Source organism: Condylura cristata, unplaced genomic scaffold (genome assembly GCF_000260355.1).
Source record: "Condylura cristata isolate star-nosed mole 26May11 unplaced genomic scaffold, ConCri1.0 scaffold00038, whole genome shotgun sequence".
In the NCBI taxonomy this organism is placed as follows: Eukaryota; Metazoa; Chordata; class Mammalia; order Eulipotyphla; family Talpidae; genus Condylura; species Condylura cristata.
This window is the reverse complement of record NW_004567139.1, coordinates 3,763,843-3,789,543: the sequence shown is the minus strand read 5'-3', so window position 1 is coordinate 3,789,543 and position 25,701 is coordinate 3,763,843. Positions and strand designations below refer to the sequence as shown.

Genomic DNA, 25,701 nt, shown 5'->3' with positions numbered 1-25,701 from the left:
CCCCCGCCGGGCCCCGGGCTGCGCCAGCCCGCGGCGGCTCCAAGCTGCAGGCCCTCTTCGCCCACCCGCTGTACAGCGCGGCGGAGGAGCCGCCGCTCCTGGGGCCGGAAGACTCGCTGCTGGCCAGCCAGGAGGCGCTGCGGTACTACCGGAGGAAGGTGGCCCGCTGGAACAGGTGAGGACCCCGCCCGCGCTCGGCCGCGCTCCGGCCCTGCACCCCGCTGGGAGCGCAGCCCCCCGCCCGGCCCCACCTGCGGTTCTGGATCTGAGCGTATCTCAGTGCGGGAAGTTTTAAGGAGCAGCGGAGAAGGGCTCCCAGCCCCTCCCCGGGGCTCTGGGTCGTGCTCCCCTGCGCCGTCCACTCCAACTTCTTTGTCCTGGTGTCAGGGCCGCTGCTGGACTTCGGCTTTTCGAAGGAGGGTTCCAAATTCCAGAGATGGCTGCATGAGTTGAACCCTTACCTCTTGCTTCCAGAAAGCAAGTGTATTCCCTGAAAATGCAGCTGGCTTCCGTAACTTTCCAAGGCCACAGAGTCACAAGAGGTCAGTGGGCAGAAAGCCGAGGGTCCTTTCCCTGAGAGGTCGCCTGCTCTGTTCTGTTTAAACGTGCCTTGACCCTCCCTGGTGAACGGCACTGCGCGAAGGCAGTTTTATTAGAGTGGTGATTGAGGTGACTTGGGTCCAAGACGTGATGCTTGGAACTTAGAGGCAGTAAAAGTCTACCTGGGAGTGTTTAAAACCCAATCTAGAAGGAGAAGGAAAAAACAACAAACATATTTGGGAAACAATTATGAAGGATATTTTTGCAAAGGGGGAGGGGGCAGAGGATTTACCACCGGGAAGGAGGATCCTGAGAACCCCCTTGCACCCCCAGCTAATGGCAGAGACCAAGTCGAGTGGTCTAATTATCACTCACATTCAGAGTTCACATTTGCACCACACCCATCACTTTTTTGAATACAAGAGGTTGAAAGCTGGGAGTTCACCAGGTTTTATCGTCCAGCTGGGACCACCCCAGGTCCTGCAGAAACTCAGCATTCGCCCATTTTTAAGGGTTCTGCGTGATCAGATTGATGGCGGGGAGAAACACCCTTCAGAAAGTGAAAAGTGAGCAGTGGAGTGATTGACCGCGCTCACTGTGGTGAATTTCAGTTGTGTGCTGTGGCTGATGACTGTGTATCAGAAAGAGGGTGTTGGGTGGCTCAGCATCGGTGTGCCAGTCATGTGCCACAGGAAGGCAGGTTCGGGTGGTGTGGCAGACACTGTGTTTTCTCTATCACTGTTATTTCCCCAGTAACACGGGAGCCTGGAGCAGTGAACTCGGGGCATTTTGTCCGGGAAAGTGATCTGCATTTCTCTTCCGCACATGAGGGTGGGCAACAGCGTATGCTTTTGTAGCCACAGCTGAGCAGTCTCGTGTCTATGGTCTTAAAGGTCCCTGTGTTACATTTGGTCCTGAAGGAAAATCCAGGGGCATCTATTGGCAGCAATGCAAAAACCTCCCCCACCGACCTGTCCCCCAGTTGATTTTGCACTTGATTTCTACACCGTCCTGTGGCACACATATACAGTGACAGCCCAGAAGTGATCTTGGTCATTTAACAGAGGGTGGCTCAGTGGAGGCTGGTGACCTTGGGTATTCAAAAATAATGGAGTCGCTCTGTGTGGTTGGCTGACTGTGACTGTTGTGGCATTTGCTCATCCTTCTAATGCTGGAGATCTCTAGGGAGGTCTGTGGGCTGTCGCAGGAAAGGTCAGCGACACTTAGAAGTGTGGAAATTGAACCTCAAAGACACAACACCCTGCCTTCACCCAGGTGAACTGTAAATGCCAACACAATGATATTAACGAGCAAGTTGCATTGTTGCTTAGACTGGGGATGAAACAGGACGCGGAAGACTCATTAGCTGGTGTGAATCTCAATCATGCTGGCGTTCTCCTGCCAGGGTTGTGAGTGTGAGCAAGTGTTCCCTGACCAATATGAGGACGCGTGGCCGTCTGACGGAGCCGGTGTGTGCTACCACGTGCAAAAAAGGTGTCACATCACAGTGCAGACAATAATTAGAGGGGACAGCAAAGGGCGAGGGTGGCTGACCTTGCTAATGGTCATTCTCTTGCACAGACAAACCCTCCTCGTTTGTAGCCACCACCTAGCCAATATTTAAAAGCCAGGGTTCAGTAGACGTATGTGGATTCAACCAAGCCAGTAATGACCTAGCATTAACTGCTATCCAGAATAATTGTATCAGCAAGCCAGCTGCCACACCAGGAGACGTGCAGGTAATAAAATAAGCTAAATCAGCATTCCTCACCACTTGCCCGGAAGAGACCATTAGTGAGTGATTTTTTTTCTCTAAGCACCACGCTAATAAGTAGCAATGTCAGAACGTCAGAAAGGATCGTTCTACAGCTTGAGCTCATTACCAATAGGAGCTAGGGAATAACCCGCCCCCCCCCCACACACACACCCCGTTTTATTTCACTTGTTGGAAGGTGGGGCTTCTACATGATTGAAAATGTTTCAGGCTCTCGGTCATAGCTGTCCATTGATGGCAATGCTTAGTTGAGTTGAAATGCGTTGAGCGGAGTATATGGAGCTGTCTGACGCGCAAGTTTGCTGCAAACCCTCAACCACTGTTCTTCCCTCCTCCTTCTCTGTCCCCCCTCACAACATAACGAGGTGTGGCACAACCCAAGTTAGAAATGTAATCAGGCCAAATGTGCCTGCCAGGCTGCTGCTGACAGCCAGCCAGCCCATGCCCGGCTGCATCAGGCAGTGCTGGCATCTGCCTCATAGTGACACAGTGACGGGGACGCAGGCGAGGACCAAGGGAAATGTAGTCCCACACTTCAGGCCAAAAGCAACAGGCCAAGGGAAGTCTGTTCCTTTCAAAGTAAAGATGGAAGGTAGAGCTTACCTGGAGCACAGGTAACGCCCAGGTATGGCTCGCAGGTACCCTTCACCAGCTCTTCCCTCCGCCAGCTCCCTAGGTCAGACAGTATCCTTCCTTGGACATCTTGAAACTGGTGGGCAGGGCCGACCTCTTGCAAGCCTCGCTTGGGTGGGTTATCAAAGGACCCCCTTACCTTACAAGGGAAGGCCAAACACGCCGTGTCTCCTGGTACAGAAATCAGAGCTGCAACAGATAGGTGGGTTCTCTACTCCCCATGCACTCACCTGACATCCCCCGTGGGGACAGACCCAGCACACCCCCAAGCCGTGTCCATTTCTGTGCTTCCTAGCGCCGGAGACTCCCGCCTTTCTCCACCCCAAGACCTCCCCCCCATCTGAGCCCAAGCCCAGCCCTGAATCACTTTGAAAATCCCAGAAGAGGCTGGACAGCTTTCCAAAGATGACTGTAGTCAGGGGGAGTCTGTTGGCTTGCGTTTTCTAGGGGAAGTTTTGAGAAAATCCAGAAGCTGACAAGGAGCCAGGAGAGACTGTCTTGTGTAGGAGTTTTTGAAAGAAAAGTTTCTTCCCACCATGGTTTTTGCGGAATGAAACAGTCACTGTATTTTCACTCCCTGCTGCTCCCTCTGCTGCCTTCATTGTGTTCTCCCCCTCCCTCCTCTCCCTTCCTCTCCCCAGCCCCTTCCTCTTTCCCTCCTTCTCTCTGTCTGCCTGTCCACCTGTCTGTCTATGTGGGTCTCTATGTCTCTGTCTCTCTCAATCTGTCTCTCTGTCTGTCTTATGCTGACCCTGGACTATATGGAACATCAACTTACAGAAAACAGCCAGTCAAGCTCCTTACTCATAGGGTGGCTGCCTGTCCTCTTTCCAGAGTCAGGAGGGCCCTGGCCCTTGCCTCATCCTTCTGGGCTAAGAAAGGAAATACCCTCCTGTGATTAGAAAACGGATCCCAGCCACAACCTGCCTGTGGAGTTCTGTCTGGGAGTCCTGTCTCCTGCTCTCATTTCTCCCAATTAGTTTAGCTTTCCTGACTTGGACAGTTATTATTTTAGTGATTTCTGAGTCGCTGAACTTGTAGCAGGAAGAATCAAAAGCCCAGAATCAAAAGCTCGAAGCAGATGATTTCTGCGACGGCTCCTCTGGAAGCCACTTACTACCGCCACCTCACCCCAATCCCAGTCCTCGCTGCCACTACCATGCAGGGACCCGCATAGGGGAGGCATCCGTGGGGTTCTGCACGAAGAAGAGACACCTTCTGCTTCCAAATATATCAGAATGCAGCTCCCGAAAGGGTATTTTTGAGTGGTTGTATTATTCCCAATACCAAACCTTCTTCGATCACCGCAACCATGTTCTTGTCAGTCCTGGGAGCCCAAATGAGTAATTCTCTGCATGCAAATCCTTCTGCCTGCAACACATGTGAATTGTGTCAGATCCTTCCCATCCACTTGCTAATAGGGACCCCACAACTCCCCTAGACTTAGGTGCATGCAGTAGACAGAATTCCAAGATGGCGGCCCTACACTTCCGGCCCTGGTGAAGACCTGCCTTCTGCTTACCCAGTCAAACGCTAATCTTGGTACATCCACAACAGAATTTAATAGATGTGATTAAGGCCCCAGACCAGCTGTGTGGCAAGGATGATGACAGACCTTTAGGAACTGAAAGATGACAGCCAGCAAGGAAATGGGGGCTGTAGTCTTAAACACACACACACACAACAGAGTTCTGCCAGCAACATAAATAAGCTTGGGAGCAAATTTTCCCCCAGAACCGCCAGGCTGGAACTCAACATAGCCAAGCTAACTCCAGCCCATGAGGGCCTTCACAGGGAACACAACCACATCATACTGGGCTTCTGACTGGCAGTGCCGAGGGCTAATAAAGGGGTGCTGTTTCAAGCCACTAGGTTGTGGTCACTGGTTACAGGGCAAATACACCACTATGAAGCTTACTTCACTTCGTAGAGGTAACTGGGGAGGAAAGGTTAGAGAACGCCCCTTCTAACATTGGGCAGCCTGCAGACCACAGGGAGGCTTTGAACCCAGAGGATCTGGTTTTGAGATCCCAGCTCCACCACTCTCTGCTCTTTGATGGCCATGGGGCCTGCTGTCCTCTTGTGCAAAGACTTTTCCATCTCCCACCACCCACCTGCCCTCTCTGAGCAGATGGCTATTCTTCAAGCCCTTGTTGGTGGCTGTCTGCTGCACACCTTCGTGGAGTCTCTGGAGCCTCATGTGATCATGAGGGTCACTCGCTCCTGCACAAAAAGCCCGCAGCTTGCACGCGGTGTCCCTGACAGCTCTGTTGTAGAAAGAGCAAGAGTAGATTCTGGACCACAGGGACACACCAGCACGTCCCTGGGGGCACGCCTGAGAGACAGTCATAGAGCTGCAAGGCAAGACACTGCTGTCCAGTGGAGAGCCCTCTTGCTGTTTATTTAGTGACTATGAACAGGCATGATTGATTAGGTGACAATGGCGGGAGAAATGGAGTCCAAGGGAGACAAAGGTCTTCATCTTTATGGGGAACAGGACTTCAAAAGGATCAAAGGACACCAATTACATAGGGAATGGGCAGGACACGCTGGCCGTGTGTACAGGGAGCTCTTCCCCTGCAAGTACATGATAGAATTTCGGGCTATCCCCAGACCATCTCAGACCCTGACCGCACAGTCCATCCATGGTCACTCAGTGTCCCTGGCCACCTCGAGATGTGGGCCATTGTGTCAAGGCAGTCATGTGGGGGTGCTTTGTCCAAACCATTTCTGCATACAGGTGCAGGAGAGGCCGTGGCACCCAGGGGCAGAGGCCCTCGGTAGAAGAGAGGCCACAGCAGTAGATACCCGCAAGCCAGGTATTGAGAACAGACAGTCCCAGGATTGAGGGGCTGTTAGTTCCTGGCTTGTTATCTCCAATGAAAAAGCCTTGAGAAAAGCCATCCCTGGACAGCCCACCTCCACCACCTCAACGCCTTGCTATGGGCGTCCAAGGCAAAACCACCTGCAGAGATGCTCTGAAATTTGCATCTGGGGACTCTGCCATATCGCAGCCGCCTAAATAAAAGCCAGTTTTTTTTTAAGCCCTGAAAGAAAGTTGAGAATGTGGCATCTGCCAAGAAGAGGGAATTTCCTCAGCTTCCTGTGTGTTCTAAGGAACAGCCAAGAAGTTGCCATGAGAGGTAGCAGGAAACCCAGAGCCCCTTCGCCAAAGCACCCCTGCTCTGGTGCTAGGCTGGTGCCGACCTGTGTTTTTCCCAGGATTATTCATTAAGCTGGAGGTTGATGAGTGCCTGTGGATTCTGCTGAGGCAGGCAGTACGTGGCTGAAAGCCGAGTGGAGATTCCAGTCTAAACAGCTGCGGCTTTAGTGGAGCAGAAGTTTCTGGGTAGAACATCTGTGTACCTGTTATCCTAGGCAGGCCCACACATAGGCCACAGCAGAGGAAAGGGAGGTATGCGTGGGGGAGCCACGGGACTTAGCTCTTTTGTGCTCTGTCACCTAGAATGTTCTCCGGTTGAAAAGTGAAATCAGGACAGTGCTGAGTCTGAGAGCCTTTCAATTTCTGGAACCTGACTTTGGAGGCCAAGAGCTGGGAGTGGCCAGCAAAATTTGGCTCGAGCAAGAGGCAAAGTGAAGAACCAGAAAAGAGCCTATTTTATTGGACTCACTAGCAATAATCCAGATAAATTTGGGAAGCCCCAGGGAATAGAAAACAATGGAGGACTCTGTCTGCCGGGAAGTGAAGAGGCTGTGGTAGATTTATCAAAACGTGCAGAGTTGGAGGGTAGCTGAGGAGTGTTGGCGTGGGGGTGAGGAGGGAACATGGACTGAGAAGCTGACCACAAGGGGAAAACAAGGCCTGGCAAGAGCTGGCATTTTAGAAAACTAGGATATCCTGGGTAAGAAAAGATCTCCTCTGGCAAAAAATAATCAGAGCTGCCCAACCCCAGAAAGTCAAGTTCAGCTCTCCAAGAACAAATTTGCCTTCAACTGCCAACACCTGGGTCAAGATCCACAGGTTTATGTAAATATTTCTGATGATGGAGTCTGCACAGAGGTCTCTTCTGGCCGACTCAGAGAGACCCCCAAGGATCTGAGTTTTATCGTGTGTGATTTTTACATTTCTGAGTAGTTTTCTACAGTGGCTAACTGGTGACAAATCCCCAAGGAAAGTATCTCCACTCACAAATCAGCTGTTTCCTTCACTGAGTCAAGAGTTATGCATGACTAGTAGCTGGGGATGCATGAATCTGCGTTCCTCTGCAGTCCAGAGAAACTGGAGAAAGTAGACTGACAAGTCACAATTCCGTAATCCAGTCAAGCCCCGTATTGATTGACCATGGTTTCCTTGCAGGATATTTTTTAAACCGGGGCTTCGTGGACTCTGAGTTCGAGCTGAGGTCCACATTTCCCTTAATTTTGAAGCACAATTTGTATGCCATGAGTTCTGTTTATTTTCCTAGAAAATAGTTCATTATTTTTGCCAAGCATTGCCTACATTTATCAGAAAGCTTTGGTTTCGAGGGGCAGAAATCCAGCACACACTAACCAAGCAGGAAGGAAGTGTGGAGACCCAGGATACAGTAAGTCAGTCACTGTCCACCTTCGTTCATCTGTGTCTTCATCCTTTCCTGCAGCTTCACAGCCTGAGGCCAGAGAAAAAGGGTTTCTACTTCCAGATAAAACCCTCTGTGGTCATCTCTGTTGCTCACTGTTCTGGCCCATCCACTTGTTAATTTATAATCTTTTTTTTAAGATGTATTTATTTATGCATACAGAACTGGGGTATAGGCCAGAGGTGAAGGGGCAGTGAGAGGATTCACCAGAGACAGAGTGGGGAGCAGAACAGGCAGATGGAAGAAGTACACTGCTGATGGGAGCTGAGGATGCATGAATCTGCGTTCCTCTGCAGACAGAGGAACGAGTGGGCGAGACAGGAGTGTCTGCTGCGCCCTGTGGGTCAGCTCGCTGGCCAGGGATCTAACTCTTGTCGAAGAGGCTGCGGCTAGCTTCACAGTGCTGTACTTTAACTCGTTACGCCACCAGAGAGAGCCCAATGTATAATCTTAATGAGTAAATACAACTTTGAACACATTGAGCACAGCACCCCCACCACAAGTGTCTGGAAGAAACGTTGCAGAGTCCCTGTGCTCTTCCCACCCCTGTGCTGGTCCTACTTCCTCCTCCTCCCCCTACAGAAGTCTCTGATCGATAGTTGCCTGATGATTTTGATTTTTATATAGATGGAAATAAGGTAGTTTTAATACCCCATATTCTAAGTAGCCCAAACAGACCACTGGTTCTGTGGCTGCCAAAAAGAAGGGCTAGATCAATCTCTCTACATCCAAGCTCATCATTTTTGGCTGAACTCCCCACCTTTTAATGGACTTACAGCTAAGAACAGAAGGCCGCCGCCTGGCCTGTGTTACCTGGGAGTCTATTTTGCAACGTGATGAACCCGGAGGGGCCTCTGGAAAGAGGCCCTGCTCAGATTAGACATCAAAGGTTGCTCTATGGGTCTTTTTTAAATATCTAAGGTGGACTTGGTTATAGCCTTTTTTTTTTTAAAGATTTATTTATTTGTGCATACAGAGCTGGGATACAGGCCAGAGGCTCAGGGGCGGTGAGAGGCTTCACCAGACATAGAGTGGGGAGCAGAACAGGCAGATCGACGAAGATCCACTGCTGAGGGGAGCAGTGGGCGGGTCAGGAGAGGTCCGCCATGCCATGTGGTCACCTCCGGGGCAGGCGGGAATTGAACTCATGCGGAAGTGGCTTTAGCTTCTCAGTGCTGTGTTTTAACCTGCTGCGCCCACCAGGGAGGGCCTATAGCCTATTTTTAATCCCTTTCTAGCCCAGTGTTCTGCAGCCACGTTCCATGGCACTTGGCTTAGGGCACGGTGGCCCCTCTGAGGGCTCTGCCCCAGCACATCTCAGCTGCCCTCTGCCCTTTGGCAGCTCTCCGGGCAGAGGTCAGTGGCTTTGAGTTCGCTCACCTGTCCAGTTTGACTCCACGCCCGTCATAGGGAGTCCTCTGTGCCTACCCTTAAATTCAGCTACTTGCTGTCTGTCTGTCTGTCAATCCCAGTGAGCTCCACTCCAGCTGCAGTCAGAGTTCCCTGCTCGGTGCTCTACCGTCAGTCAGCACCCTTCAGAAGTTCTGCTAGGAACACGAGACTGGTGGAGGACTGTTCTCGGCCCTTAGGTCAGACAAGCCAGCAGGCCAGAGGGAGATGGGGGAGGCGGGACTCGGGAGGTGCAGACCCTGCGGCTGTGACTTTATGGACTTACTCAGACCCTTCCATCACCCCTCTTCCCACTTCCTGTATGTTACCTCCACTTCCGGGATCACAATTTCCTCCACTGGAGGAATGACCTCTTCATAGGGCTTAAATAAATTGCTTATAATACATGCAAAGGTCCCTTTCCCCAAACAAAAATGCATTTACATCAATCTCTACACAACTGAAGGAATTTTTGGTTTTTGTTTAAGTGGTTTTGTTGTTGTTGTTGTTGTTGTTGTTGTTGTTGTTGTTTGCACACAAGAGGTACAGAGGGTGAGAGGATATACGAGAGACAGAGTGGGGAGCAGAACAGGCTGATCTGCTGATAAACACTGCTGAGGGGAGCATTGGGAAGACAGGAGAGGTCTGCTGCGCCCTGTGGGTCACTCCCTGGGGAGGGGGGGCCCAGGAGGGGCGGAGTGGGGGGATAGAACTCCTGCAGTGGCTGGCATTAGCTTAATAGCACTGAGACTTTTAAGCCTGAGCCACCAGGGAGACCCCATGTTTGCAAGTTTTAATAACACTAAATGAAAAGACTCATCCTGCGTTTAATAAGTAGTATGAGACTGGGACATTGGCACCAAAATCCCAGTGCTCACCCTGGGTGTCTGGGTCCCTTTGCAGGCGTGTGTCCCTGGGGCTTTATGGATCTAGGGGATGATATCTGAGCGAAGTCAGATTCCTAGCGCTGCGTTTAAAAGCTGGTACTTACCCGCCAGCTCCTTTCTTCCTTTGCCCTGAAAACAGTGAAGGTCGCCCCTGAGATCTTGATGGCGCCATCAAGCCAGGTCACCAGGTCCCCGGGAGCAGCTTCCCTGCTGACCCTCATCAGACAAGAGGCTTGCATGAGCTGGAGGCCACTGGACTTCCAGGATTCAATTGTGACTTTCGTACAACCTGATTTGTCGCCACAAACTCCTATGGAAGAAATCCAGAGCTGATTTCTTCCTCTGAAATCTAATCAAAGGGGACTCTAGGCCCCTCTTCTGTTAGGTTAGCTAGGAATTAGGCTCATGGTCGCTGGAGCACCTTTCCCCAGCCCCTGGAGTTGGGGGACCGCCCTTCGGGTCTGAGGGAGCAAAACATCACGTTCCCTCCCAGAGTCTCATTCATGTGGGTGACGCTGTCGCCTCTGTGCCAGTCCACGCACTGAGTGTTTGCTGAGGCTGGGTTTCCAGTGCCTGAAGTCATCGTTCCTCATTTCCTGGGTGCACCAAAAAGCCGCCATCTTGGGGAGCCACCCGCCATCTTAGGGAACCACTCGCCATCTTGGATGACCACCGGGAATCAGGCCAGACCCGCGGCCAACTTTCGTGGTATGCAAGCTTCTCTCAAAAGGTGCTTCAGGCCCTCCCTGGTGGCGCAGCGGGTTAAAGCACAGCACTGAGAATCTAAGACGGCTTCCGCATGAGTTCGACTCCCGCCTGCCCCGGAGGTGACCACATGGCGCGGCAGACCTCTCCTGACCCGCCCGCTGCTCCCCTCAGCAGTGTACTTCGTCGATCTGCCTGTTCTGCTCCCCACTCTGTCTCTGGTGAAGCCTCTCACCCTCCACATCTCTGGCCTGTACCCCAGTTCTGTATGCATAGATAAATAAATCTTAAAAAAAAAAAAAAAAAAAAAAAAAAAAAAAGGTGCTTCAGGCATGTCCTACCTCCAGCCAGATCCCCTTTCTAATGCTTACCTTCACTTACCTTGGGTTTAAAAAATAAAAGGCCAGAGGAGTCTGTCTCTGGTGAATCCTCTCACCACCCCTGAGCCTCTGACCTGTACCCCAGTTCTGTATGCATAAATAAATAAATCTTAAAAAAAAAAAAAAAAAAAAAAGGCCAGAGGAGTAAGGGAAGCTTCTGCCTAGTCCTGGATATGAACGGCCTGTGACGTAGGGAACACAAAGTCCAGCTACTTCTTAGAACAGGGCTGTGTGAACTCCAGAAGAACAAAACGCCGCAGTATCTCACTAACTTATCCTGCCACACGGGTGGCTGCTCGCGCTGAAGAGGGAAGTAGGCCACGCTGCCGTCATCCTCTCAGTTGGTAAATCAGATGGAAAAACAGTGCCATGCAAATTAGCACCAGCTCACAAGCCAAGGACTCCAAAGAATTCAATCTGTGGGTGAACCACAAGGGAATTTGCTGAGGAGCCATGAAAAGCTTGCCTCAGCCTAACCCGCTGTGGCAACCCCCTGCATCCACGGCCTTTGCTCCCTCAAAGGCCCCTTTCTAGTGAGAGGCTGTAAGGCAGAGTTTAAATGCTTGCAAAAATAAACATATTCTGGTGAACCTTTGATGATTAGAAGACCGGGGGCCTGAATTTTGAAGGCTCCTCCCTTGCCTTGGTCCACACTGAGATCCACACCAGCTTTAGGTACACATCTCTGTCCTGCACGCAGGAGAGTGGTCAGCTCTGCCGAGGGCTGACCGGGGCCAGTGGGTCCGTGGAGGGTGAGGGGGCGGGGAGGGAGGTATGTGTCGTGTCTGAGAGACATACAGTTGTTTCAGGAGAGCACAGTCAGGATGAAACGAACCAAAAGAATGACATCTAAGTGGATCAACATTGCATCTTTTGCAAATAACGCAAGGACTGCTGCCTCACGTTTGGTTTTTGAAAAACAATTAAAGAGCATTTTACAATTTTTGCTGTGCCGAAGCCAGAGGAGAGTAGGAGGCCCTAAGGAAGGCTTTTATGTTGAATATGGAAAATAATACATTGCACAGAGCGATCTTCATAGCAATTTTCAGGTCATCAAGGATTAAGAGCTCTATTTGCTCAGGACTCTGTGGCTTCAGCCCAGGGTTTCTTGACCTCAGTACTACTGACATTTGGGACCAGATCATTTTCTGTCATTCTGGGCTCTCTGGGCCGTGTGAACGGCCGGCGACACCCCTGAATTCTTCCGCCACTGATTATGACAGCAAAATGGCTCTTGGTATTGCCAATCACTTCTCCGTGCGAATTTGGTTTGTTACCTTTTCTTAGAATTTAGTTTCTAGGGGGGGTGCGGGAGCGGGATTCACCTCCAGCTGCAGGATCCCTCCCTGTCATCACAGCACAGTGAGGCCAAGGGGCTCTTGGGCCCAGTGTTAATCTTTAATGTTTCCTAAAATGTGTTGCGTGCAGCACAAAATCCACTGAAGGTCGGTGGATTAAGGAATATAAAGGAAGCCAAAATTAAGAAGCCCTCCCTGACAATGTCAACAGTACCTTCATGCCTACACCAGATAAAGATAGCAGAAGCAGAGAAAACTACAGGTCCATATCGCTGATGAACATTTATGCAGAAATCTGCAGCAAAATACTAGTAAATTGAATTCAGCAGTATACCCCAAGGTGTTTAGGTCATGATGAAGTGGGATTTATCCCAAAGATGCAAAGATGGTTTAATATATGAAATCAACCAATGTAATGGAAGATGGCAGCAAAAGTACCCATAAAAATCACCTAATACCGGCCCTCTCTGGTGGCGCAGCAGGTTAAAGCACAGCACTAAGAAGCTTAAGCCACTTCCTCATGAGTTCGATTCCCGCCTGCTCGGGAGGTGACCACATGGTGCTACAGACATCTCCTGACCCACCCGCTGCTCCCCTCAGCAGTGTACTTCGCCGATCTGCCTGTTCTGCTCCCCACTCTGTCCCTGGTGAAGCCTCTCACCCTCCGCATCTCTGGCCTGTACCCCAGTTCTGTATGAATAAATAAATAAATCTTTAAAAAAAAATCACCTAATACCAATAGATGCAGAGAAAGCATCTGCTAAGATTCAGCACCCATTGGTGGTTATTCTGTTAGTAGGAGGGTAAATTGGCACAATCATTTTGGAAGCTACCTGGGTTTACCTTAAAAAACTAATGCCACCCTCATCTTGGGCATCTATCTGAAGCGTGGGAAACCACCAACGCAAAGCATTATTTACAGAAACCAGGACATAGAAGCAACCTACGTGTCCACTGATACGAGGTGGGCTTCTCCTGAGCCAAGTCCAAAGAACCACTTTTCCCACGCAGCTGATGTTCCTGGGGATGGGGTGTGGGAGGGGAAAAGTGACGCTAACAGGTTGGTGAGAGAGTTGTGTTCTCCATCCCATCCCAGGTTCTGAAATTAGCTACCTAAGGGACCAGTTCCCATAAAGATGCGAAAGACCCGTGGCCAGAACACGGGGTGCTCAGTCAGACCCAGACCCCCCCTCAGGCCCAGCTCAGTGCTCTTTGTGCCCCGCCCCCATGCCCCCCTCCTCCTTTCCCCCCAACACCCACAGTAGGAACAGCTCAGCAGGAGCACAGGTACCCTACATGCATGGACTCCTTGCCCATCACAGCAACCAGTGAGGCAGATCCACTGTTAGCGCCTCTCTACAGGTGAAGCGACAGCCGTGAGTCAGGAAGCTGTCCTGGGCCAGCTCAAGGTCCCCTGGCTGGTGAGAGGGGGTCGTGGAGCAGTGGTCAGAGTCTGGCTGGTTGGAGCCTTAGGCAAGCTGGCTCCACCGGCCCTTTTGTAGGGTGGTCCACTTACCGCATGGCTCCTCGCGGAAGCTCTGGCCTTAGGCTCCCCTCTGACAGCCCCAGGCTCCCCCCAACCCAGTAAGAGGGATCTCTAGGCCCGTAAAGGCAGCAGGAGGTTTAGTCCAGGTAGAGACATCACCACTGTAGACGCCTTTCAGACTCTTAGTGGGATGCGTCACAGAAAACATTAGCTACCTGCAGTTGGACACTGAGGGGCGAGGTCCTAGGACATTTGTTGTGTCATGTTATGACTTAGGACATCAGAAGTGTCCTGAGAGCCAGCTTTTAAAATTACCCACCAAAAGGAATGTGTTTTCTCCAGGACTTGCTAAATGATTTTGCATTGTATTATTTGGAAGGTAGTTAGGCCTCACCCAACTGAAAACACAGAGCGCTCTCCCTCCTGCCTCTGCCAAGTCTCGGTTCTGAATGACCCAGGAACATTCTGACTCATGTTTAGAGGTTCTACCTCCCCCTCCCCTCCACCCTTTGCCTTGTCGACCTCGTCGCCCCATTTCCACAGAGGTCCCTTATTTGGAACGTTTTCCTTATAAATAACTCTGAGTGAAATAATCTGGAAAGGGCCAGATTTGCCTTGAATTAGAAACTAATCCCTGAAACAAACTGTAATCCTCTCAGACCAAAAATATACTCAAGCATGGCATGTGTCTGTGCCGGTGGTGAGCCCCACCTTCTCCAGAATGAACTCCAGTACTCGTCGTGAGCCAGGCCGGGTGCTGGGCTTTGTAGGGAAGTCAGGCCAGAACCGTCGCCGTCTGTTAGAAGGAATGAGAAATCGTGGCTAATTCTGGCTGACTCAGAACATGGCAGCAAGGGAAAGAAGGGGATTGTGTGGGGATGTGAGGGAGCACGGGAGGAAGATTATATCCAGTTGTAGGACTAGAAAGCCTTCAGAGAGCAAAGTCCGTGGGAGTTTGGCCCTGAACGCTCAGAAGGATTTCTGAGGATGATTATGTGGAAGGCTTCCCAAGTCAGAGTGTGCACAGCAGGGAGGAAGGCTGGGAGGGTCACAGAGAGCTGAGACAGGAGGGTGATGAGAAGAGAGGAGACAGCAAGAGAAGCACCCTGGAACAGGCTGGGTTAGGACCAGAGTTGGGGCCACACGGATGAGGGGGGTTGTAGAAGAGAAACCCGTGCTCTTTAGATGGTCCGTCAGGCTGTGCAGGAGGGGCCAGGAGAGAAGAGAACGAGAGGCTACATCATGAAGGTCACTTAGAGAAGCTTCCAGAACCCAGGGGAGAGGTGTGAGCCCAGGTATCCCAGCAAGCTGTGGACGTGAAATTGGAAGATTGAGGAGGTTTGGAGAGATGAGGAGGCAAAGGTGTCTGGTGGTATCTAAGAAGGAGCAACCTGCTTCGTTTTGGAGAATGGTCGTCTCGATCTGTCTGTCCCTCAACACTGTCCCAGCTTGTGCGGGTCAGTAGCTAGCAGAGGGTGTTGTTTTGTAGTATTGGCATGGTCTGATGCCATAATTTTCCCCATAGGACCAGATCCCATCCCACAAAGGACCCATAAAAATAATAGAGGCGGCCCTCCCTGGTGGCGCAGCAGGTTAAAGCACTGCACTGAGAAGCTAAAGCCGCTTCCGCATGAGTTCGATTCCCGCCTGCCCCGGAGGTGACCACATGGCGTGGCAGACCTCTCCTGACCCGCCTGCTGCTCCCCTCAGCAGTGTACTTCCTTGATCTGCCTGTTCTGCTCCCCTCTCTGTCTCTGGTGAAGCCTCTCACCGCCCCTGAGCCTCTGGCCTGTACCCCAATTCTGTATGCACAAATAAATAAATCTTTAAAATAATAATAATAATAATAATAGAGGCATCTGTGCCTTATAACCAAATGTGGGGGAGAAGTCAAACCCTGCAGCCAAGGAAATGGAGGCTCCAAGGTTTCACATGCCAAAAACCCTGTGATCATGGGCGTGTGGGGACTCACTTTCCAGAACCTTCTAAATCCTCCCTGAAGCCTCCGAGTCATGGCTGTCTCCCATCTTGCCTGCACAATCACAGCACCTGGTTAATGAATAGCACATAACACTGGCTCTGCCCTTGGGATTCCAGAAGGGACGGGGGGCGGGGGCGTGGGTTGGCACCCTCCACGTGTTCTCAGTGCCCCCATCCCAGGAAGCCAAGGACTCAGGCTCCCACTTAGACCACCGGAGGCTTCCAACCCTCCCTCCACCAGCAGACACCCCATCCTGTGTCCAGCCCCCACACCTACCTGAACATCCCAGGGTAGAAAAGAACAGTTCTTTCTAATCTCCAAAATTCTCTCTAATGCCTTGACCATAGCCTGACTACTGCTTGGATAGCACACGGAGACCTCAGACAAGCTCCAGCAGGACTCCAAGAGTTTCTTGGATGATGCACACACAGTCTTGCAGACCTGCCGTGGCATGCAAATGACAGTGTCTCATGCACATAGACACAGAAGCCCTTTCCTGGCGTATGGGTGTTCCAGGGGATTAGCTCTGGCCTTCGATGCTGGTTGTGTCTAGTTACCCTCTGCAAATGTGCTTTTGAAAACATATCCACCTGGCCCATAATCTTTATAAACAGTGTAAGTTATCATTACAGACAGCAACCGATCCTGGATGCCTACTCTGTGATGGGGTATATGTACATTTCATCACGTCTTACAATAAGATAGGTGTCTGTATCCACATCCCTCAATAGGTAAATTGAGGCTGAAACTTTTTTTTTTTAAGATTTATTTGTTTATGCTTGCAGAACTCGGGTACAAGCCAGAGGTGTGGTGGGTGAGAGGATTCACCAAAAACAGAGTGGGGAGCAGAATAGGCAGATCGACGAAGTACACTGCTGAGGGGAGCAGCGGGCCAGTCAGGAGAGGTCTGCTGTGCCATGTGGGTCACTCCCTGGCTGGAGATCGCACCCATGCTGCAGTGGCTTCGGAGAGCTTCATAATGTAGTGCTTTAACCCATTGCACCACCAAGGAGAACCCCTGAAACTATTTTTTATAGCCATGTTTTGTCCATGATCTCATTTGCAAATTGGGGATAAGATTATATGCCTCATGGGGTGGTTCTAGGATCACATGAGATACTGGGTCTACGTCAGTGCGTCTGACCCAATCATTCTGGTGATGTACAACACCATGTCCTTTGGGCTGGTTTCAGCTCTCGAACCCCTGATCTGTTCTTGCTCAACTCACAGTCTGATTAAAGCCTCTGTCCACTCACATCCTTCCAGCAGAGGACCTTAGCCCTCATCCTCACTGCCAACTCTAACAGGCATTTCCCTTTTGTGTTGCTCATTCTTTACTAGGGAGAGACCAAGAACGTTCATGCTGAACTTGGGAGTGTGGACATGGTCCTTGAACAAACCCCAGTCCATGCCGTTTTAGTGGGCTGGTGTCTTGGGAGGCATCCCAAGAAAAAGACTGAGGGCACTTTAGAAACAAATAAATAACTCCAGTTTAGTCTGGACAAAATACAAGAGTTTCATTGGGCACTGAGAAGTAACAAAGATGATTGAAAAAGGCATGTAGGATGTTGACTGACATATAAGATGAGATGAAGGGAGTGGTTTTGTTTGTGTGTGATAACAAAACGTGCCTGAGAATTACAGGAAATTAATTTCCGGGGCCTGCTTGGAACCCTCAGGTAGATGAGATGGCCGGACTCCAGCCCTCTGTGGTGTTGTGGGCTGAGCAGTGTGGGAACTGATACCCTCTCCCAAATCCAATGCAGGGGGGATTTCCCACATGTGGGAAGTGGGGTCCACGTATTGTAAAGGGCAAGTGATGAGGCCAACTCAAACCAGCTGGAAGCAGGGGCTGTTCCCTTCAGACAACCGCAAGGGCCAAGTCCCCAGCTGATAGTATCCAGCAGCGTGGGGCCCAGCCAGCTGCTCGTCTTTTGTTTCTGTTGTCCCCCACGAGGTGGCAATATTGGGCAGGCTTTGTGCCCACCAGTGCCTCCTTGTTAGTCTCACCATAGCTGAGCTGATATGCTGGTAGCCCCTGAAGAACCACTGGAAATCTTCAGCTTGGCACATCTTGGGTTATTTGCACATTATTTGCACATTAACCTGAATTAACCTGGGACCCAGGGAGGGGGACGGTCTGATCTGAAGTCACAGGTAACGCCCATCCAAGTCCATAGATCCTGTTTGCCAGGGCAGGGAGAGACAATTCAAACCATGAGAAGATGCAAGGCTAAAAGAAAAAATAAAAGTGACGTAAAGGGATGTCCAGCCAGGAGATAAGTGGAAGGAGGGAGAGACAAGCAACTGCAGCTTTTTGTATTAGTTGTTTATTTGCAAAACTGCAGTAAAAAGAGAAAGCCCTGAGGTCACTGGACCCTCCCTGGTGGTGCAGCGGGTTAAAGAGCAGCACTAGGAAGCTGACTGCAGCCGCTTCAGCACGAGTTTGATCCGTGACCAGGGAGCGACCCACAGGGCACAGCAGACCTCTCTCCTGACCCGCCCGCTGCTCCCCTCAGCAGTGTGCTTACTCGATCTGCCTGTTCTATTCCCCACTCTGTCTTTGGTGAATCCTCTGATCTCCCACGCCTCTGGCTTGTACCCCAGTTCTGTATGCATAAATAAGTAAATCTTTAAAACAACAAAAAAAGACCTGTAGTCACTGATTGTTTGGTGTGGTTCTTGTTTTAGAAGAATTTCTCATCTTTTTATTTTCACTGAAAATGAAATTGTATTACTTTGAGAGGGTTTAAGATACTAAACTCAATCAATCTGAGATTAATATATCATCAACAAGAAAGAACAAACTATAGAAGAGCTTTTGTCATTTCTGGGTTCTCAACCTTTGTAAAATTTCCCCTTTTTTTCCTATTTCTGTTCATGGGGTACAAGATTTTGGTGTATTTCTTTACACACACAACAAATACGTTTATGCATTCGTGTCCATGTTAATCTGTTCATCTGATGTATATTTTTTACTGTGAAATCTATTCTGCATACTACTTTTAAATTAGACATTCTTCTATGCCCCTGCAAAAAGAGTTATGTATCTTAGATATTTGAGGGGTTTGTTTTTTTCATCATAAAGAACACAGTAATCGAGTATCATATTCGTGCACGATGGTGCAAATCGTTCATAGACTGAACTGCCATGAAATGAAACTGTTGAGTCAAAGGGCAAAGTCATTATAAATTTTGAAATGGAAAATTGCCTTTTGAAAGATGTGCCAACTGCAATTTCTCATCAATAATGCAAGAAAGCATTAGGATAATGCTACTTATAAGGCTGTTTAAAATTCCTCAAGGCTCCCATTTTAAAAGAGTTTTGTCATTATGATATTTGCATAGGCAATTACACAAGGAAAAGTCTTTTTTTAAAGATTTTATTTATTTATGCATACAAGAACTGGGGTGCAGGCCAAAGGCCCAGGGCTGGGGGTGAGAGGACTCACCGGAGACAGAGTGGGGAGGAGAACAGGCAGATGGACTGAAATCCACTGCTGAGGGGAGCAGCAGGGAGACAGGAGAGGTCTGCTGCGCCCTGTGGGTCACTCCCTGGCCGGGGATCGAACTCATGCTGCAGAGGCTGCGGAGAGCTTCATAGTGCTGCGCTTAGCCCCATGCGCCAGCAGGGGAGCCCCAGGAATACCCTTTTAAGAAGCAATAGGGAGGGACTAACTCCTTTAGATGTGGAAGTATCCTGAGAGCAATCTGTCCTCGTGCACAAGCTCATTCCACTTGTCCCCATCTGCTTCTAGATTTGGATACGGTGGCCCAGACCCCTGTGGCCGAACCCACCAGCCAGTGCTCCCCTCCCCCACCCCCCCCCCCCCTCCCCAGCAACCCAGCGCCCCCGAACCATCATTTCCCGCTCTCCCAAGTCATCTCCCGTCTGCTCCAGTTCGGGACTGACTTCGTGCAGAACTTCCCAGTCTTCCCATCAGACTCCCAGGAGGGCTCAGCAGCCTCCTAGTTTAGTCTCAGAGGAGCCTGGGAACTACAGCCTGGCCCGACCAAGTCAAATAAAAATAAATGTTAATAAAGTGAGGAAATGCTGGCGGGAGGCCCACAGAGCCGGTCAACAATTTGTCCTTTCCCTTGATTTTTATAAAACTCAGGGTCTGAAGCGGTTTAACCTCTGTCATTTTAAATAATCATGCTCAGGGCTCAGAGCCTCCCCACGCAGGCTGGAAGCTAGCCCAGTGCCTGTGCTCTCGGGAGAGACGCCCCAGCCCTCTGCTGTCTACTGTTCTTGGGGACCAAAGTCCCAGCATCCTGGTGTCCCTCTGGCTTGCCTTGTCTCCCTGGACACCTGCTTCCTCAGAACTGACTGTGTGCGGCTGTCCTTTTCTTTTAAATATGAAATACTATTACCGAGAAGCTAAACAGAAAGATGCTCTTACTTCAAGCACATATTTTTATTTGTAAAAAATACACCTTGGCCCTCCCTGGTGGCGCAGCGGGTTAAAGCACAGCACTGAGAAGCTAAAGCTGCTTCCGCATGAGTTTGATCCCCGCCTGCCCTGGAGGTGACCACACGGCGCGGCAGATCTCTCCTGACCCGCCCGCTGCTCCCCTCAGCAGTGTACTTCCTTGATCTGCCTGTTCTGCTCCCCACTCTGTCTCTGGTGAAGCCTCTCACCACCCCTGCGCCTCTGGCCTGTACCCCAGTTCTGTATGTACAAATAAATAAATCTTTAAAAAAAAAATACACCCTAAGGGCCTCCTTAATTTAACAGGGGTTAAGTCTCAGCGCTGTGAAGCTATCGCTACCCCTGCAGCATGAGGTCGATCCCCGGCCAGGGAGTGACCCACAGGGCGCAGCAGACCTCTCCTGTCTCCCAGCTGCTCCCCTCAGCAGTGGATTTCAATAAGAACCCCGCTCTGCCTCTGTGAATCCTCTCACCCCTGGCATCTCTGGCCTGCACCCCAGTCTTCTATGCAAAAATAATTTTTTAAAAAGCCTTCTAAAAAAAAATCCTTCTAATGTGCTGGCTGCCTTCTGCTACCAGTGGGAGAGAGAATCCTGCCTGGCTGACGTCCCCACCTCAGGCCAGCTGTGCCTGTGACACAGCAGAGTCGCTGGAGAGGCCGCTGATCGTATTTTCAGTTTCCAGAGATGAGGCTGAAGCTCGATGACCAATTTTAGAAGTCTGCCGCCATAAAAATCTCTCCTGTGTTCTCACAGACGTGTGCCGCGCTTTCCAAAAAAAATGCTTCTTTGGCTGCATAAACAGCAGGAAAACATCCTGAGTGGGGACATTGGTGGTCCTACTCTGTTCTGTCCTAGGCAGTTCTGGGGGGTGGGGGAGCTGCTGTTCATTCTGGGTGTTGGAAATAAGAGGGAAATGGATCCACATAACCAAGACCAGGGCTTCATGGCCCTGGCGAAGGACCAGCAGTGAGGAGAAGACAAACACTTAACCCGAAGATGGAAAACTGGACCACCATCGTCAAAGGATTTTGAAAATTCTCAGGGGAACCAGGAACAGGTTGTGTGTCTATCCAGGGGGTAAACCAAGACTCGTGGTGGAAAAGCATTTTGCTTATTTGGGGGAAGTGCTTTCTCACAGAGCTGAGCTGACGGGTTGAGTGAGTATTCTGGACAGGGCGCGTCCCCTTTTTTTTTTTTTAAGATTTATTTATTTATTTATACAGAACTGGGGTACAGGCCAGAGATGTGGAGGGTGGGAGGAGCCACCAGAGACAGAGCAAGGAGCAGAACAGGCTGACTGACAAGTACACTGCTGAGGGGAGCAGCGGGCGGGTCAGGAGAGGTCTGCCGCGCCCTGTGGGTCACCTCCCGGGCAGGCGAGGATCGAACTCATGCGGAAGCGGCTTAAACTTCTCAGTACTGCGCCTTAACCCACTGCGCCACCAGGGAGGGCCATCGCGTCCCCTTCTTTAGAGCCGGTCAAGTAGGAATAGGAGACTTTTGAGGAGAGCAGCCGTTTGGGTGAAGTTTCCTTTCAGATCTCTCCCTAGCCTCGCAAACGTTGGGATGACAGGCAGCGTGTGTTCTGTTCACGGCAAGGGCTGGACTCTGTCCCAGCAAGATCTTCCTCTACTTAACTTTGAATTACATGGAGTTGTTTCCTTTAGAAACCAAAGCTGTTTGTGTGTGTTTAAAGCGATGGTTATTATTTGTACCAATTCTTACTCTTCTGTATGAATAAATGCAAGACCGTGAAGGAAAAAAAAGTTCTTCCTCTAGGGGGCAGCGCAGGAATAACCATCAGCTAGCTAGCTGCTAAACAGGTTTAGCGTTAAAATGATCATGTATGTCGCTTTCTTCACAATGTGGCTACATTTTAACCGAAAAGCATTATTTTTTAACTACTTAGCAATGCAAGTTTTTGACGCTCCAAGAAGCTCAGCCACCCTTGTTTTGCGATTCCACCCCTACCAGCCCCCAAGGGACTCACACATGGAGAAGTTCACATGTAGGGGAACACCCCAGCCCTCAACAGTGACAGTCGGTCACCTCGCCAGGTGACCTGGCTTTCCCACGGAGAGCCGCCAGCTTTTCACGCAGTCCTGTGTTCATTCGACCTTGCTCTCCCATTTCCAGATGTGCCCTGCCTCTGCGAGCGCCCAGGAGCACCTCCACATACCCCTTCATCCGACCCCACCCATTACGGCTTCCTTGGGCTGCTTCATCACAGCAGCTTTCTTTCTCCAACAGGTGAAGGTGTTTTTACCTAAACGACACGGCTAGCAGTAGACCTCCCTTGCTTTATGCTGGACTGGGTTTGTTTTTTTTTTTAAGATTATTATTTGTGCATACAGAAATGGGGTACAAGTCAGAGGTGCAGGGGCAGTGAGAAGATTCACCAGAGACAGAGTGGGGCGCAGAACAGGCAGATGGACGAGGGGAGGGGAGCAGCGGGCGGGTCACGAGGGGTCTGCTGCGCCACGTGGTCACCTGGGGGGGGGGAGTAGAGCTCGCTGAGGCGGCTCTGGCTAGCTTGTGGTTGTGCCACCAGGGAGGGGGCGGACTGTGCTTATTTTATAGATGTGCTTCGTCTCCCAAACTAGACTTGAAAGCTCTCCGTTACCATGGCATTATTTGTAACTTTTTCTCTCCCCGCCCCACCATCTCATGCCCCTTCAACCTTCTCTCCATTCTCCCTCCCTCTTAACCTTGGAATTCCACTGTTTATTGGAGCTCACTAGTTTTTATTAGTATTTTGCTTTGTCGAATTGTCTGCAGTATAAATATCCCATATTTGCCTTAGTCTTTCTGACTTGCTTTACTGTGCACATCAATTCCCTCACCTTCTTTCCGTCCTGCTCTAAATGGCAATGTTTCGTCTTTTGTGGCTAAGTAGTAAGTATGTCATTGTGTGGGAGACCACACCTTCACTCAGTCTGTCAGTGCTGACTTGATTACTTCCCTGACCCAGCTGCAAGAAACACTGCAGAGCTTATCATTTTTGAGCCGAAGTTTCGTGTTCTCTGAGTAAATGTCCGAAGTAAGATTGCTGGCATTTGTATTTTGGGTATTTGTAGTTTTGTTTTTCGAGGTAAATGTCTATAGGTTTACTATAGATCGCTCTCCATAATGGCTCCATCTGTTTACATCCCCAATGAGAGTGTAATAGGGTTCCCCTTTACCTGCATCCTCTCAGCACTTGTTTTAGGGGGGCTTTCTAATGGTCTGGGGTGATGTCTTGTTGTGGGCTTCACCTACATCTCCCTAACTGAAAGTGGTGATGAACATTGTGTTTCATGTGTCTGTTGAGTTCCTGGACATTCTCTTTCAGACATTGTCTGTTTATATCTGCTGCCCATTAATTAATTGGGTTATCATTGATAAATTAGATACTTTTTTTAATATCCAAGATATTAACCCCTTATCAGTTCTATGTATGGCTACTTCCTCCCATTCAGTAGGTTGTTTTTTTATTTTCTTTTTTTTTTGTTTATTTTGTAAAAGCTTGATAACTTTTATCTCTATAACTTTTACCTTTATTACTTTTATCAAGTAATCCCACTTGTTTGTTTTACTTTTTATTTCCCTTGCTATCGGGGTCAAATCTCCAAAAACATCTTTATCACCTTGATGTCATGAAACATATTGTGAATGTTTTCTTTTATATGTTTTCTTGTTGCAGGCTTAATTCTAGACCTTTAATTTTTTTTTTTTAAAGATTTATTTATTTGTGCATACAGAGCTGGGGTACAGGCCAGAGGCTCAGGGGCGGTGAGAGGCTTCACCAGAGGCAGAGTGGGGAGCGGAACAGGCAGATCGACGAAGTACACTGCTGAGGGGAGCAGCGGGCGGGTCAGGAGAGGTCTGCCGGGCCATGTGGATCTCCTCCAGGGCAGGCGGGAATCGAACTCATGCAGAAGCGGCTTTAGATTCTCAGTGCTGTGCTTTAGCCCGCTGCGCCACCAGGGAGGGCCTTAATTTATTTTTTTAAGATTGATTTATTTATGCACACAAGAACAGGGGTGCAGGCCAGAGGTGGGGGGTGAGAGGATTCCCCAGAGACGAAGCAGGGAGCAGAACAGGCAGATCGACGAAGTACACTGCTGAGGGGAACCGCGGGCGGGTCGAGAGAGGTCTGCTGCGCCGTGTGGGTCACTTCCGGGGTGGGGATCGCACTCACACTGAAGCGGCTGCAGCCAGTTTGCAGTGCTGCGTCCTAACCCGTTGCGTCACCAGGGAGGGCCCTTATTCTCCATTTTCATTCTCACCATTATTTTCTCTTATCTCCTGCCTCAAGTCAGAAAATATTGGGGGAAAGATGCAGTTTAGTGGTGAATGCACCTCGCCGCCCAGCATCACCCCCAAGATCCAGCTGGGATGAGGCCCCCAGTCTGCTCTTAACCCTCTGCCTTTGTCCATCGAGGCTTTGCCGTGGCCTGAAGCTGAGTGTCTGTCTTGGACAGCTCGGTGTCCCCAGGTACCTGTCTGGATCACTAGATTGTAATCTCCTGCGGGAAGAAGGACCGTGTGGCCGGTTGGCCGTCCAAGGCAGCCGACGTGCTCACTAAGCCTGATGCGTAGTGGTGACTTCACTCCCCTACAAATGAGTGACAGAGTGAGTGGAGAGGGCAAAGCGTGTCAGCTGGTCTTTGCATTTCTGCTTCTCTGGCTCTTTCAGACGACACAAGATGTACAAGGAGCAGCTGAACATCACCTCCCTGGACACCCCGCTGCAGCTCCAGCTGGAGGCCAGCTGGTTCCAGTTTCACCTGGGGATCAACCGCCATGGACTGTACTCCCGGTCCAGCCCTGTGGTCAGCAGACTGCTCCGTGACATGAGGAGCTTCCCCACCATCAGTGCCGGTGCGTCCGAGGGGTCCAGGGGGTGGGGGGTCTTCCCCTGGCCAGGGTCAAGGGTGACTGATACAACAGGAGAAGGGAAGCTCAGGCATTGACCTTTTTCCTCTTGAAGGAGACCAGACCACCATCATCACAGCCCCCAGGAGGCAGAAGGTGGGGTTCCGTCCCCTTTAAGGAAGGTGACCGCTCCCACTGGCCACTCTCTTTCACACGATGACCCTAAGGCACGGCATGAGCGTTGCCATTTTACAGATGGGAAACCCCAAGCTCAGAGGGGTTGAGCTCCTTGGCCACAAGCCCCACAGTGGAGCTGGGATCAGGGCCAGGCCCTGCCTTCAGCTCCGAGCGTCCAGGCCCCATGACGGCCTGTTATCAGCTGACCTCCCCCAGGCGGCCCTGGGGTGTGCGTGGAAGGCTCAGGGAAAGGAAAATAAGCCTCTATTGGGGCGCTGCCGGCTTGTTCAGGGTTCCCAATGTTCAGGGTCAGAGAAGTCACGCCCGTGCCAGAGTTTGGGGAGCATTTAAGGGCTTCTTTGGGATCAGGTCAGGGGCGCAGGAGATTGGGGCTGGGTGCAGCTGGGCAGACGATGGGAAACAGCTGTTGGTTGTGTCAGGTCCTTGTCAGTCTGGTTCCGTGCCGCTGTCTCCAGTGTCAAAGACTAACGCAAGGTCACGTCTCCAGACCCCCTTTCCCACCTCGCTCGACTCCGAGTGTCTTGCGTGGCCTGTCAGCGAGCACAGCACCCTGCGGCC

General features: G+C 50.5%; 2 protein-coding genes across 2 annotated transcripts in view; both read left to right on the top strand.

Annotated features, from left to right (window-relative positions):
• LOC105854408 overlaps positions 1-179 on the top strand; it is a 108,435-nt gene extending 108,256 nt beyond the window's left edge. The window contains exon 5 of the mRNA XM_012732985.1: positions 28-179. Within this exon, the coding sequence (XP_012588439.1) occupies positions 28-179 (152 nt within the window). The remainder of the gene's footprint in view (positions 1-27) is intronic.
• The window catches only part of LOC101625210 (protein FAM20A), a 35,921-nt gene continuing 10,239 nt past the window's right edge, over positions 20-25,701 (top strand). Inside the window, exons 1-3 of the mRNA XM_004693359.2 lie at positions 20-175; positions 24,767-24,980; positions 25,375-25,414. Of these exons, the coding sequence (XP_004693416.1) occupies positions 24,777-24,980; positions 25,375-25,414 (244 nt within the window). The 5' untranslated portion in view covers positions 20-175; positions 24,767-24,776. The remainder of the gene's footprint in view (positions 176-24,766; positions 24,981-25,374; positions 25,415-25,701) is intronic.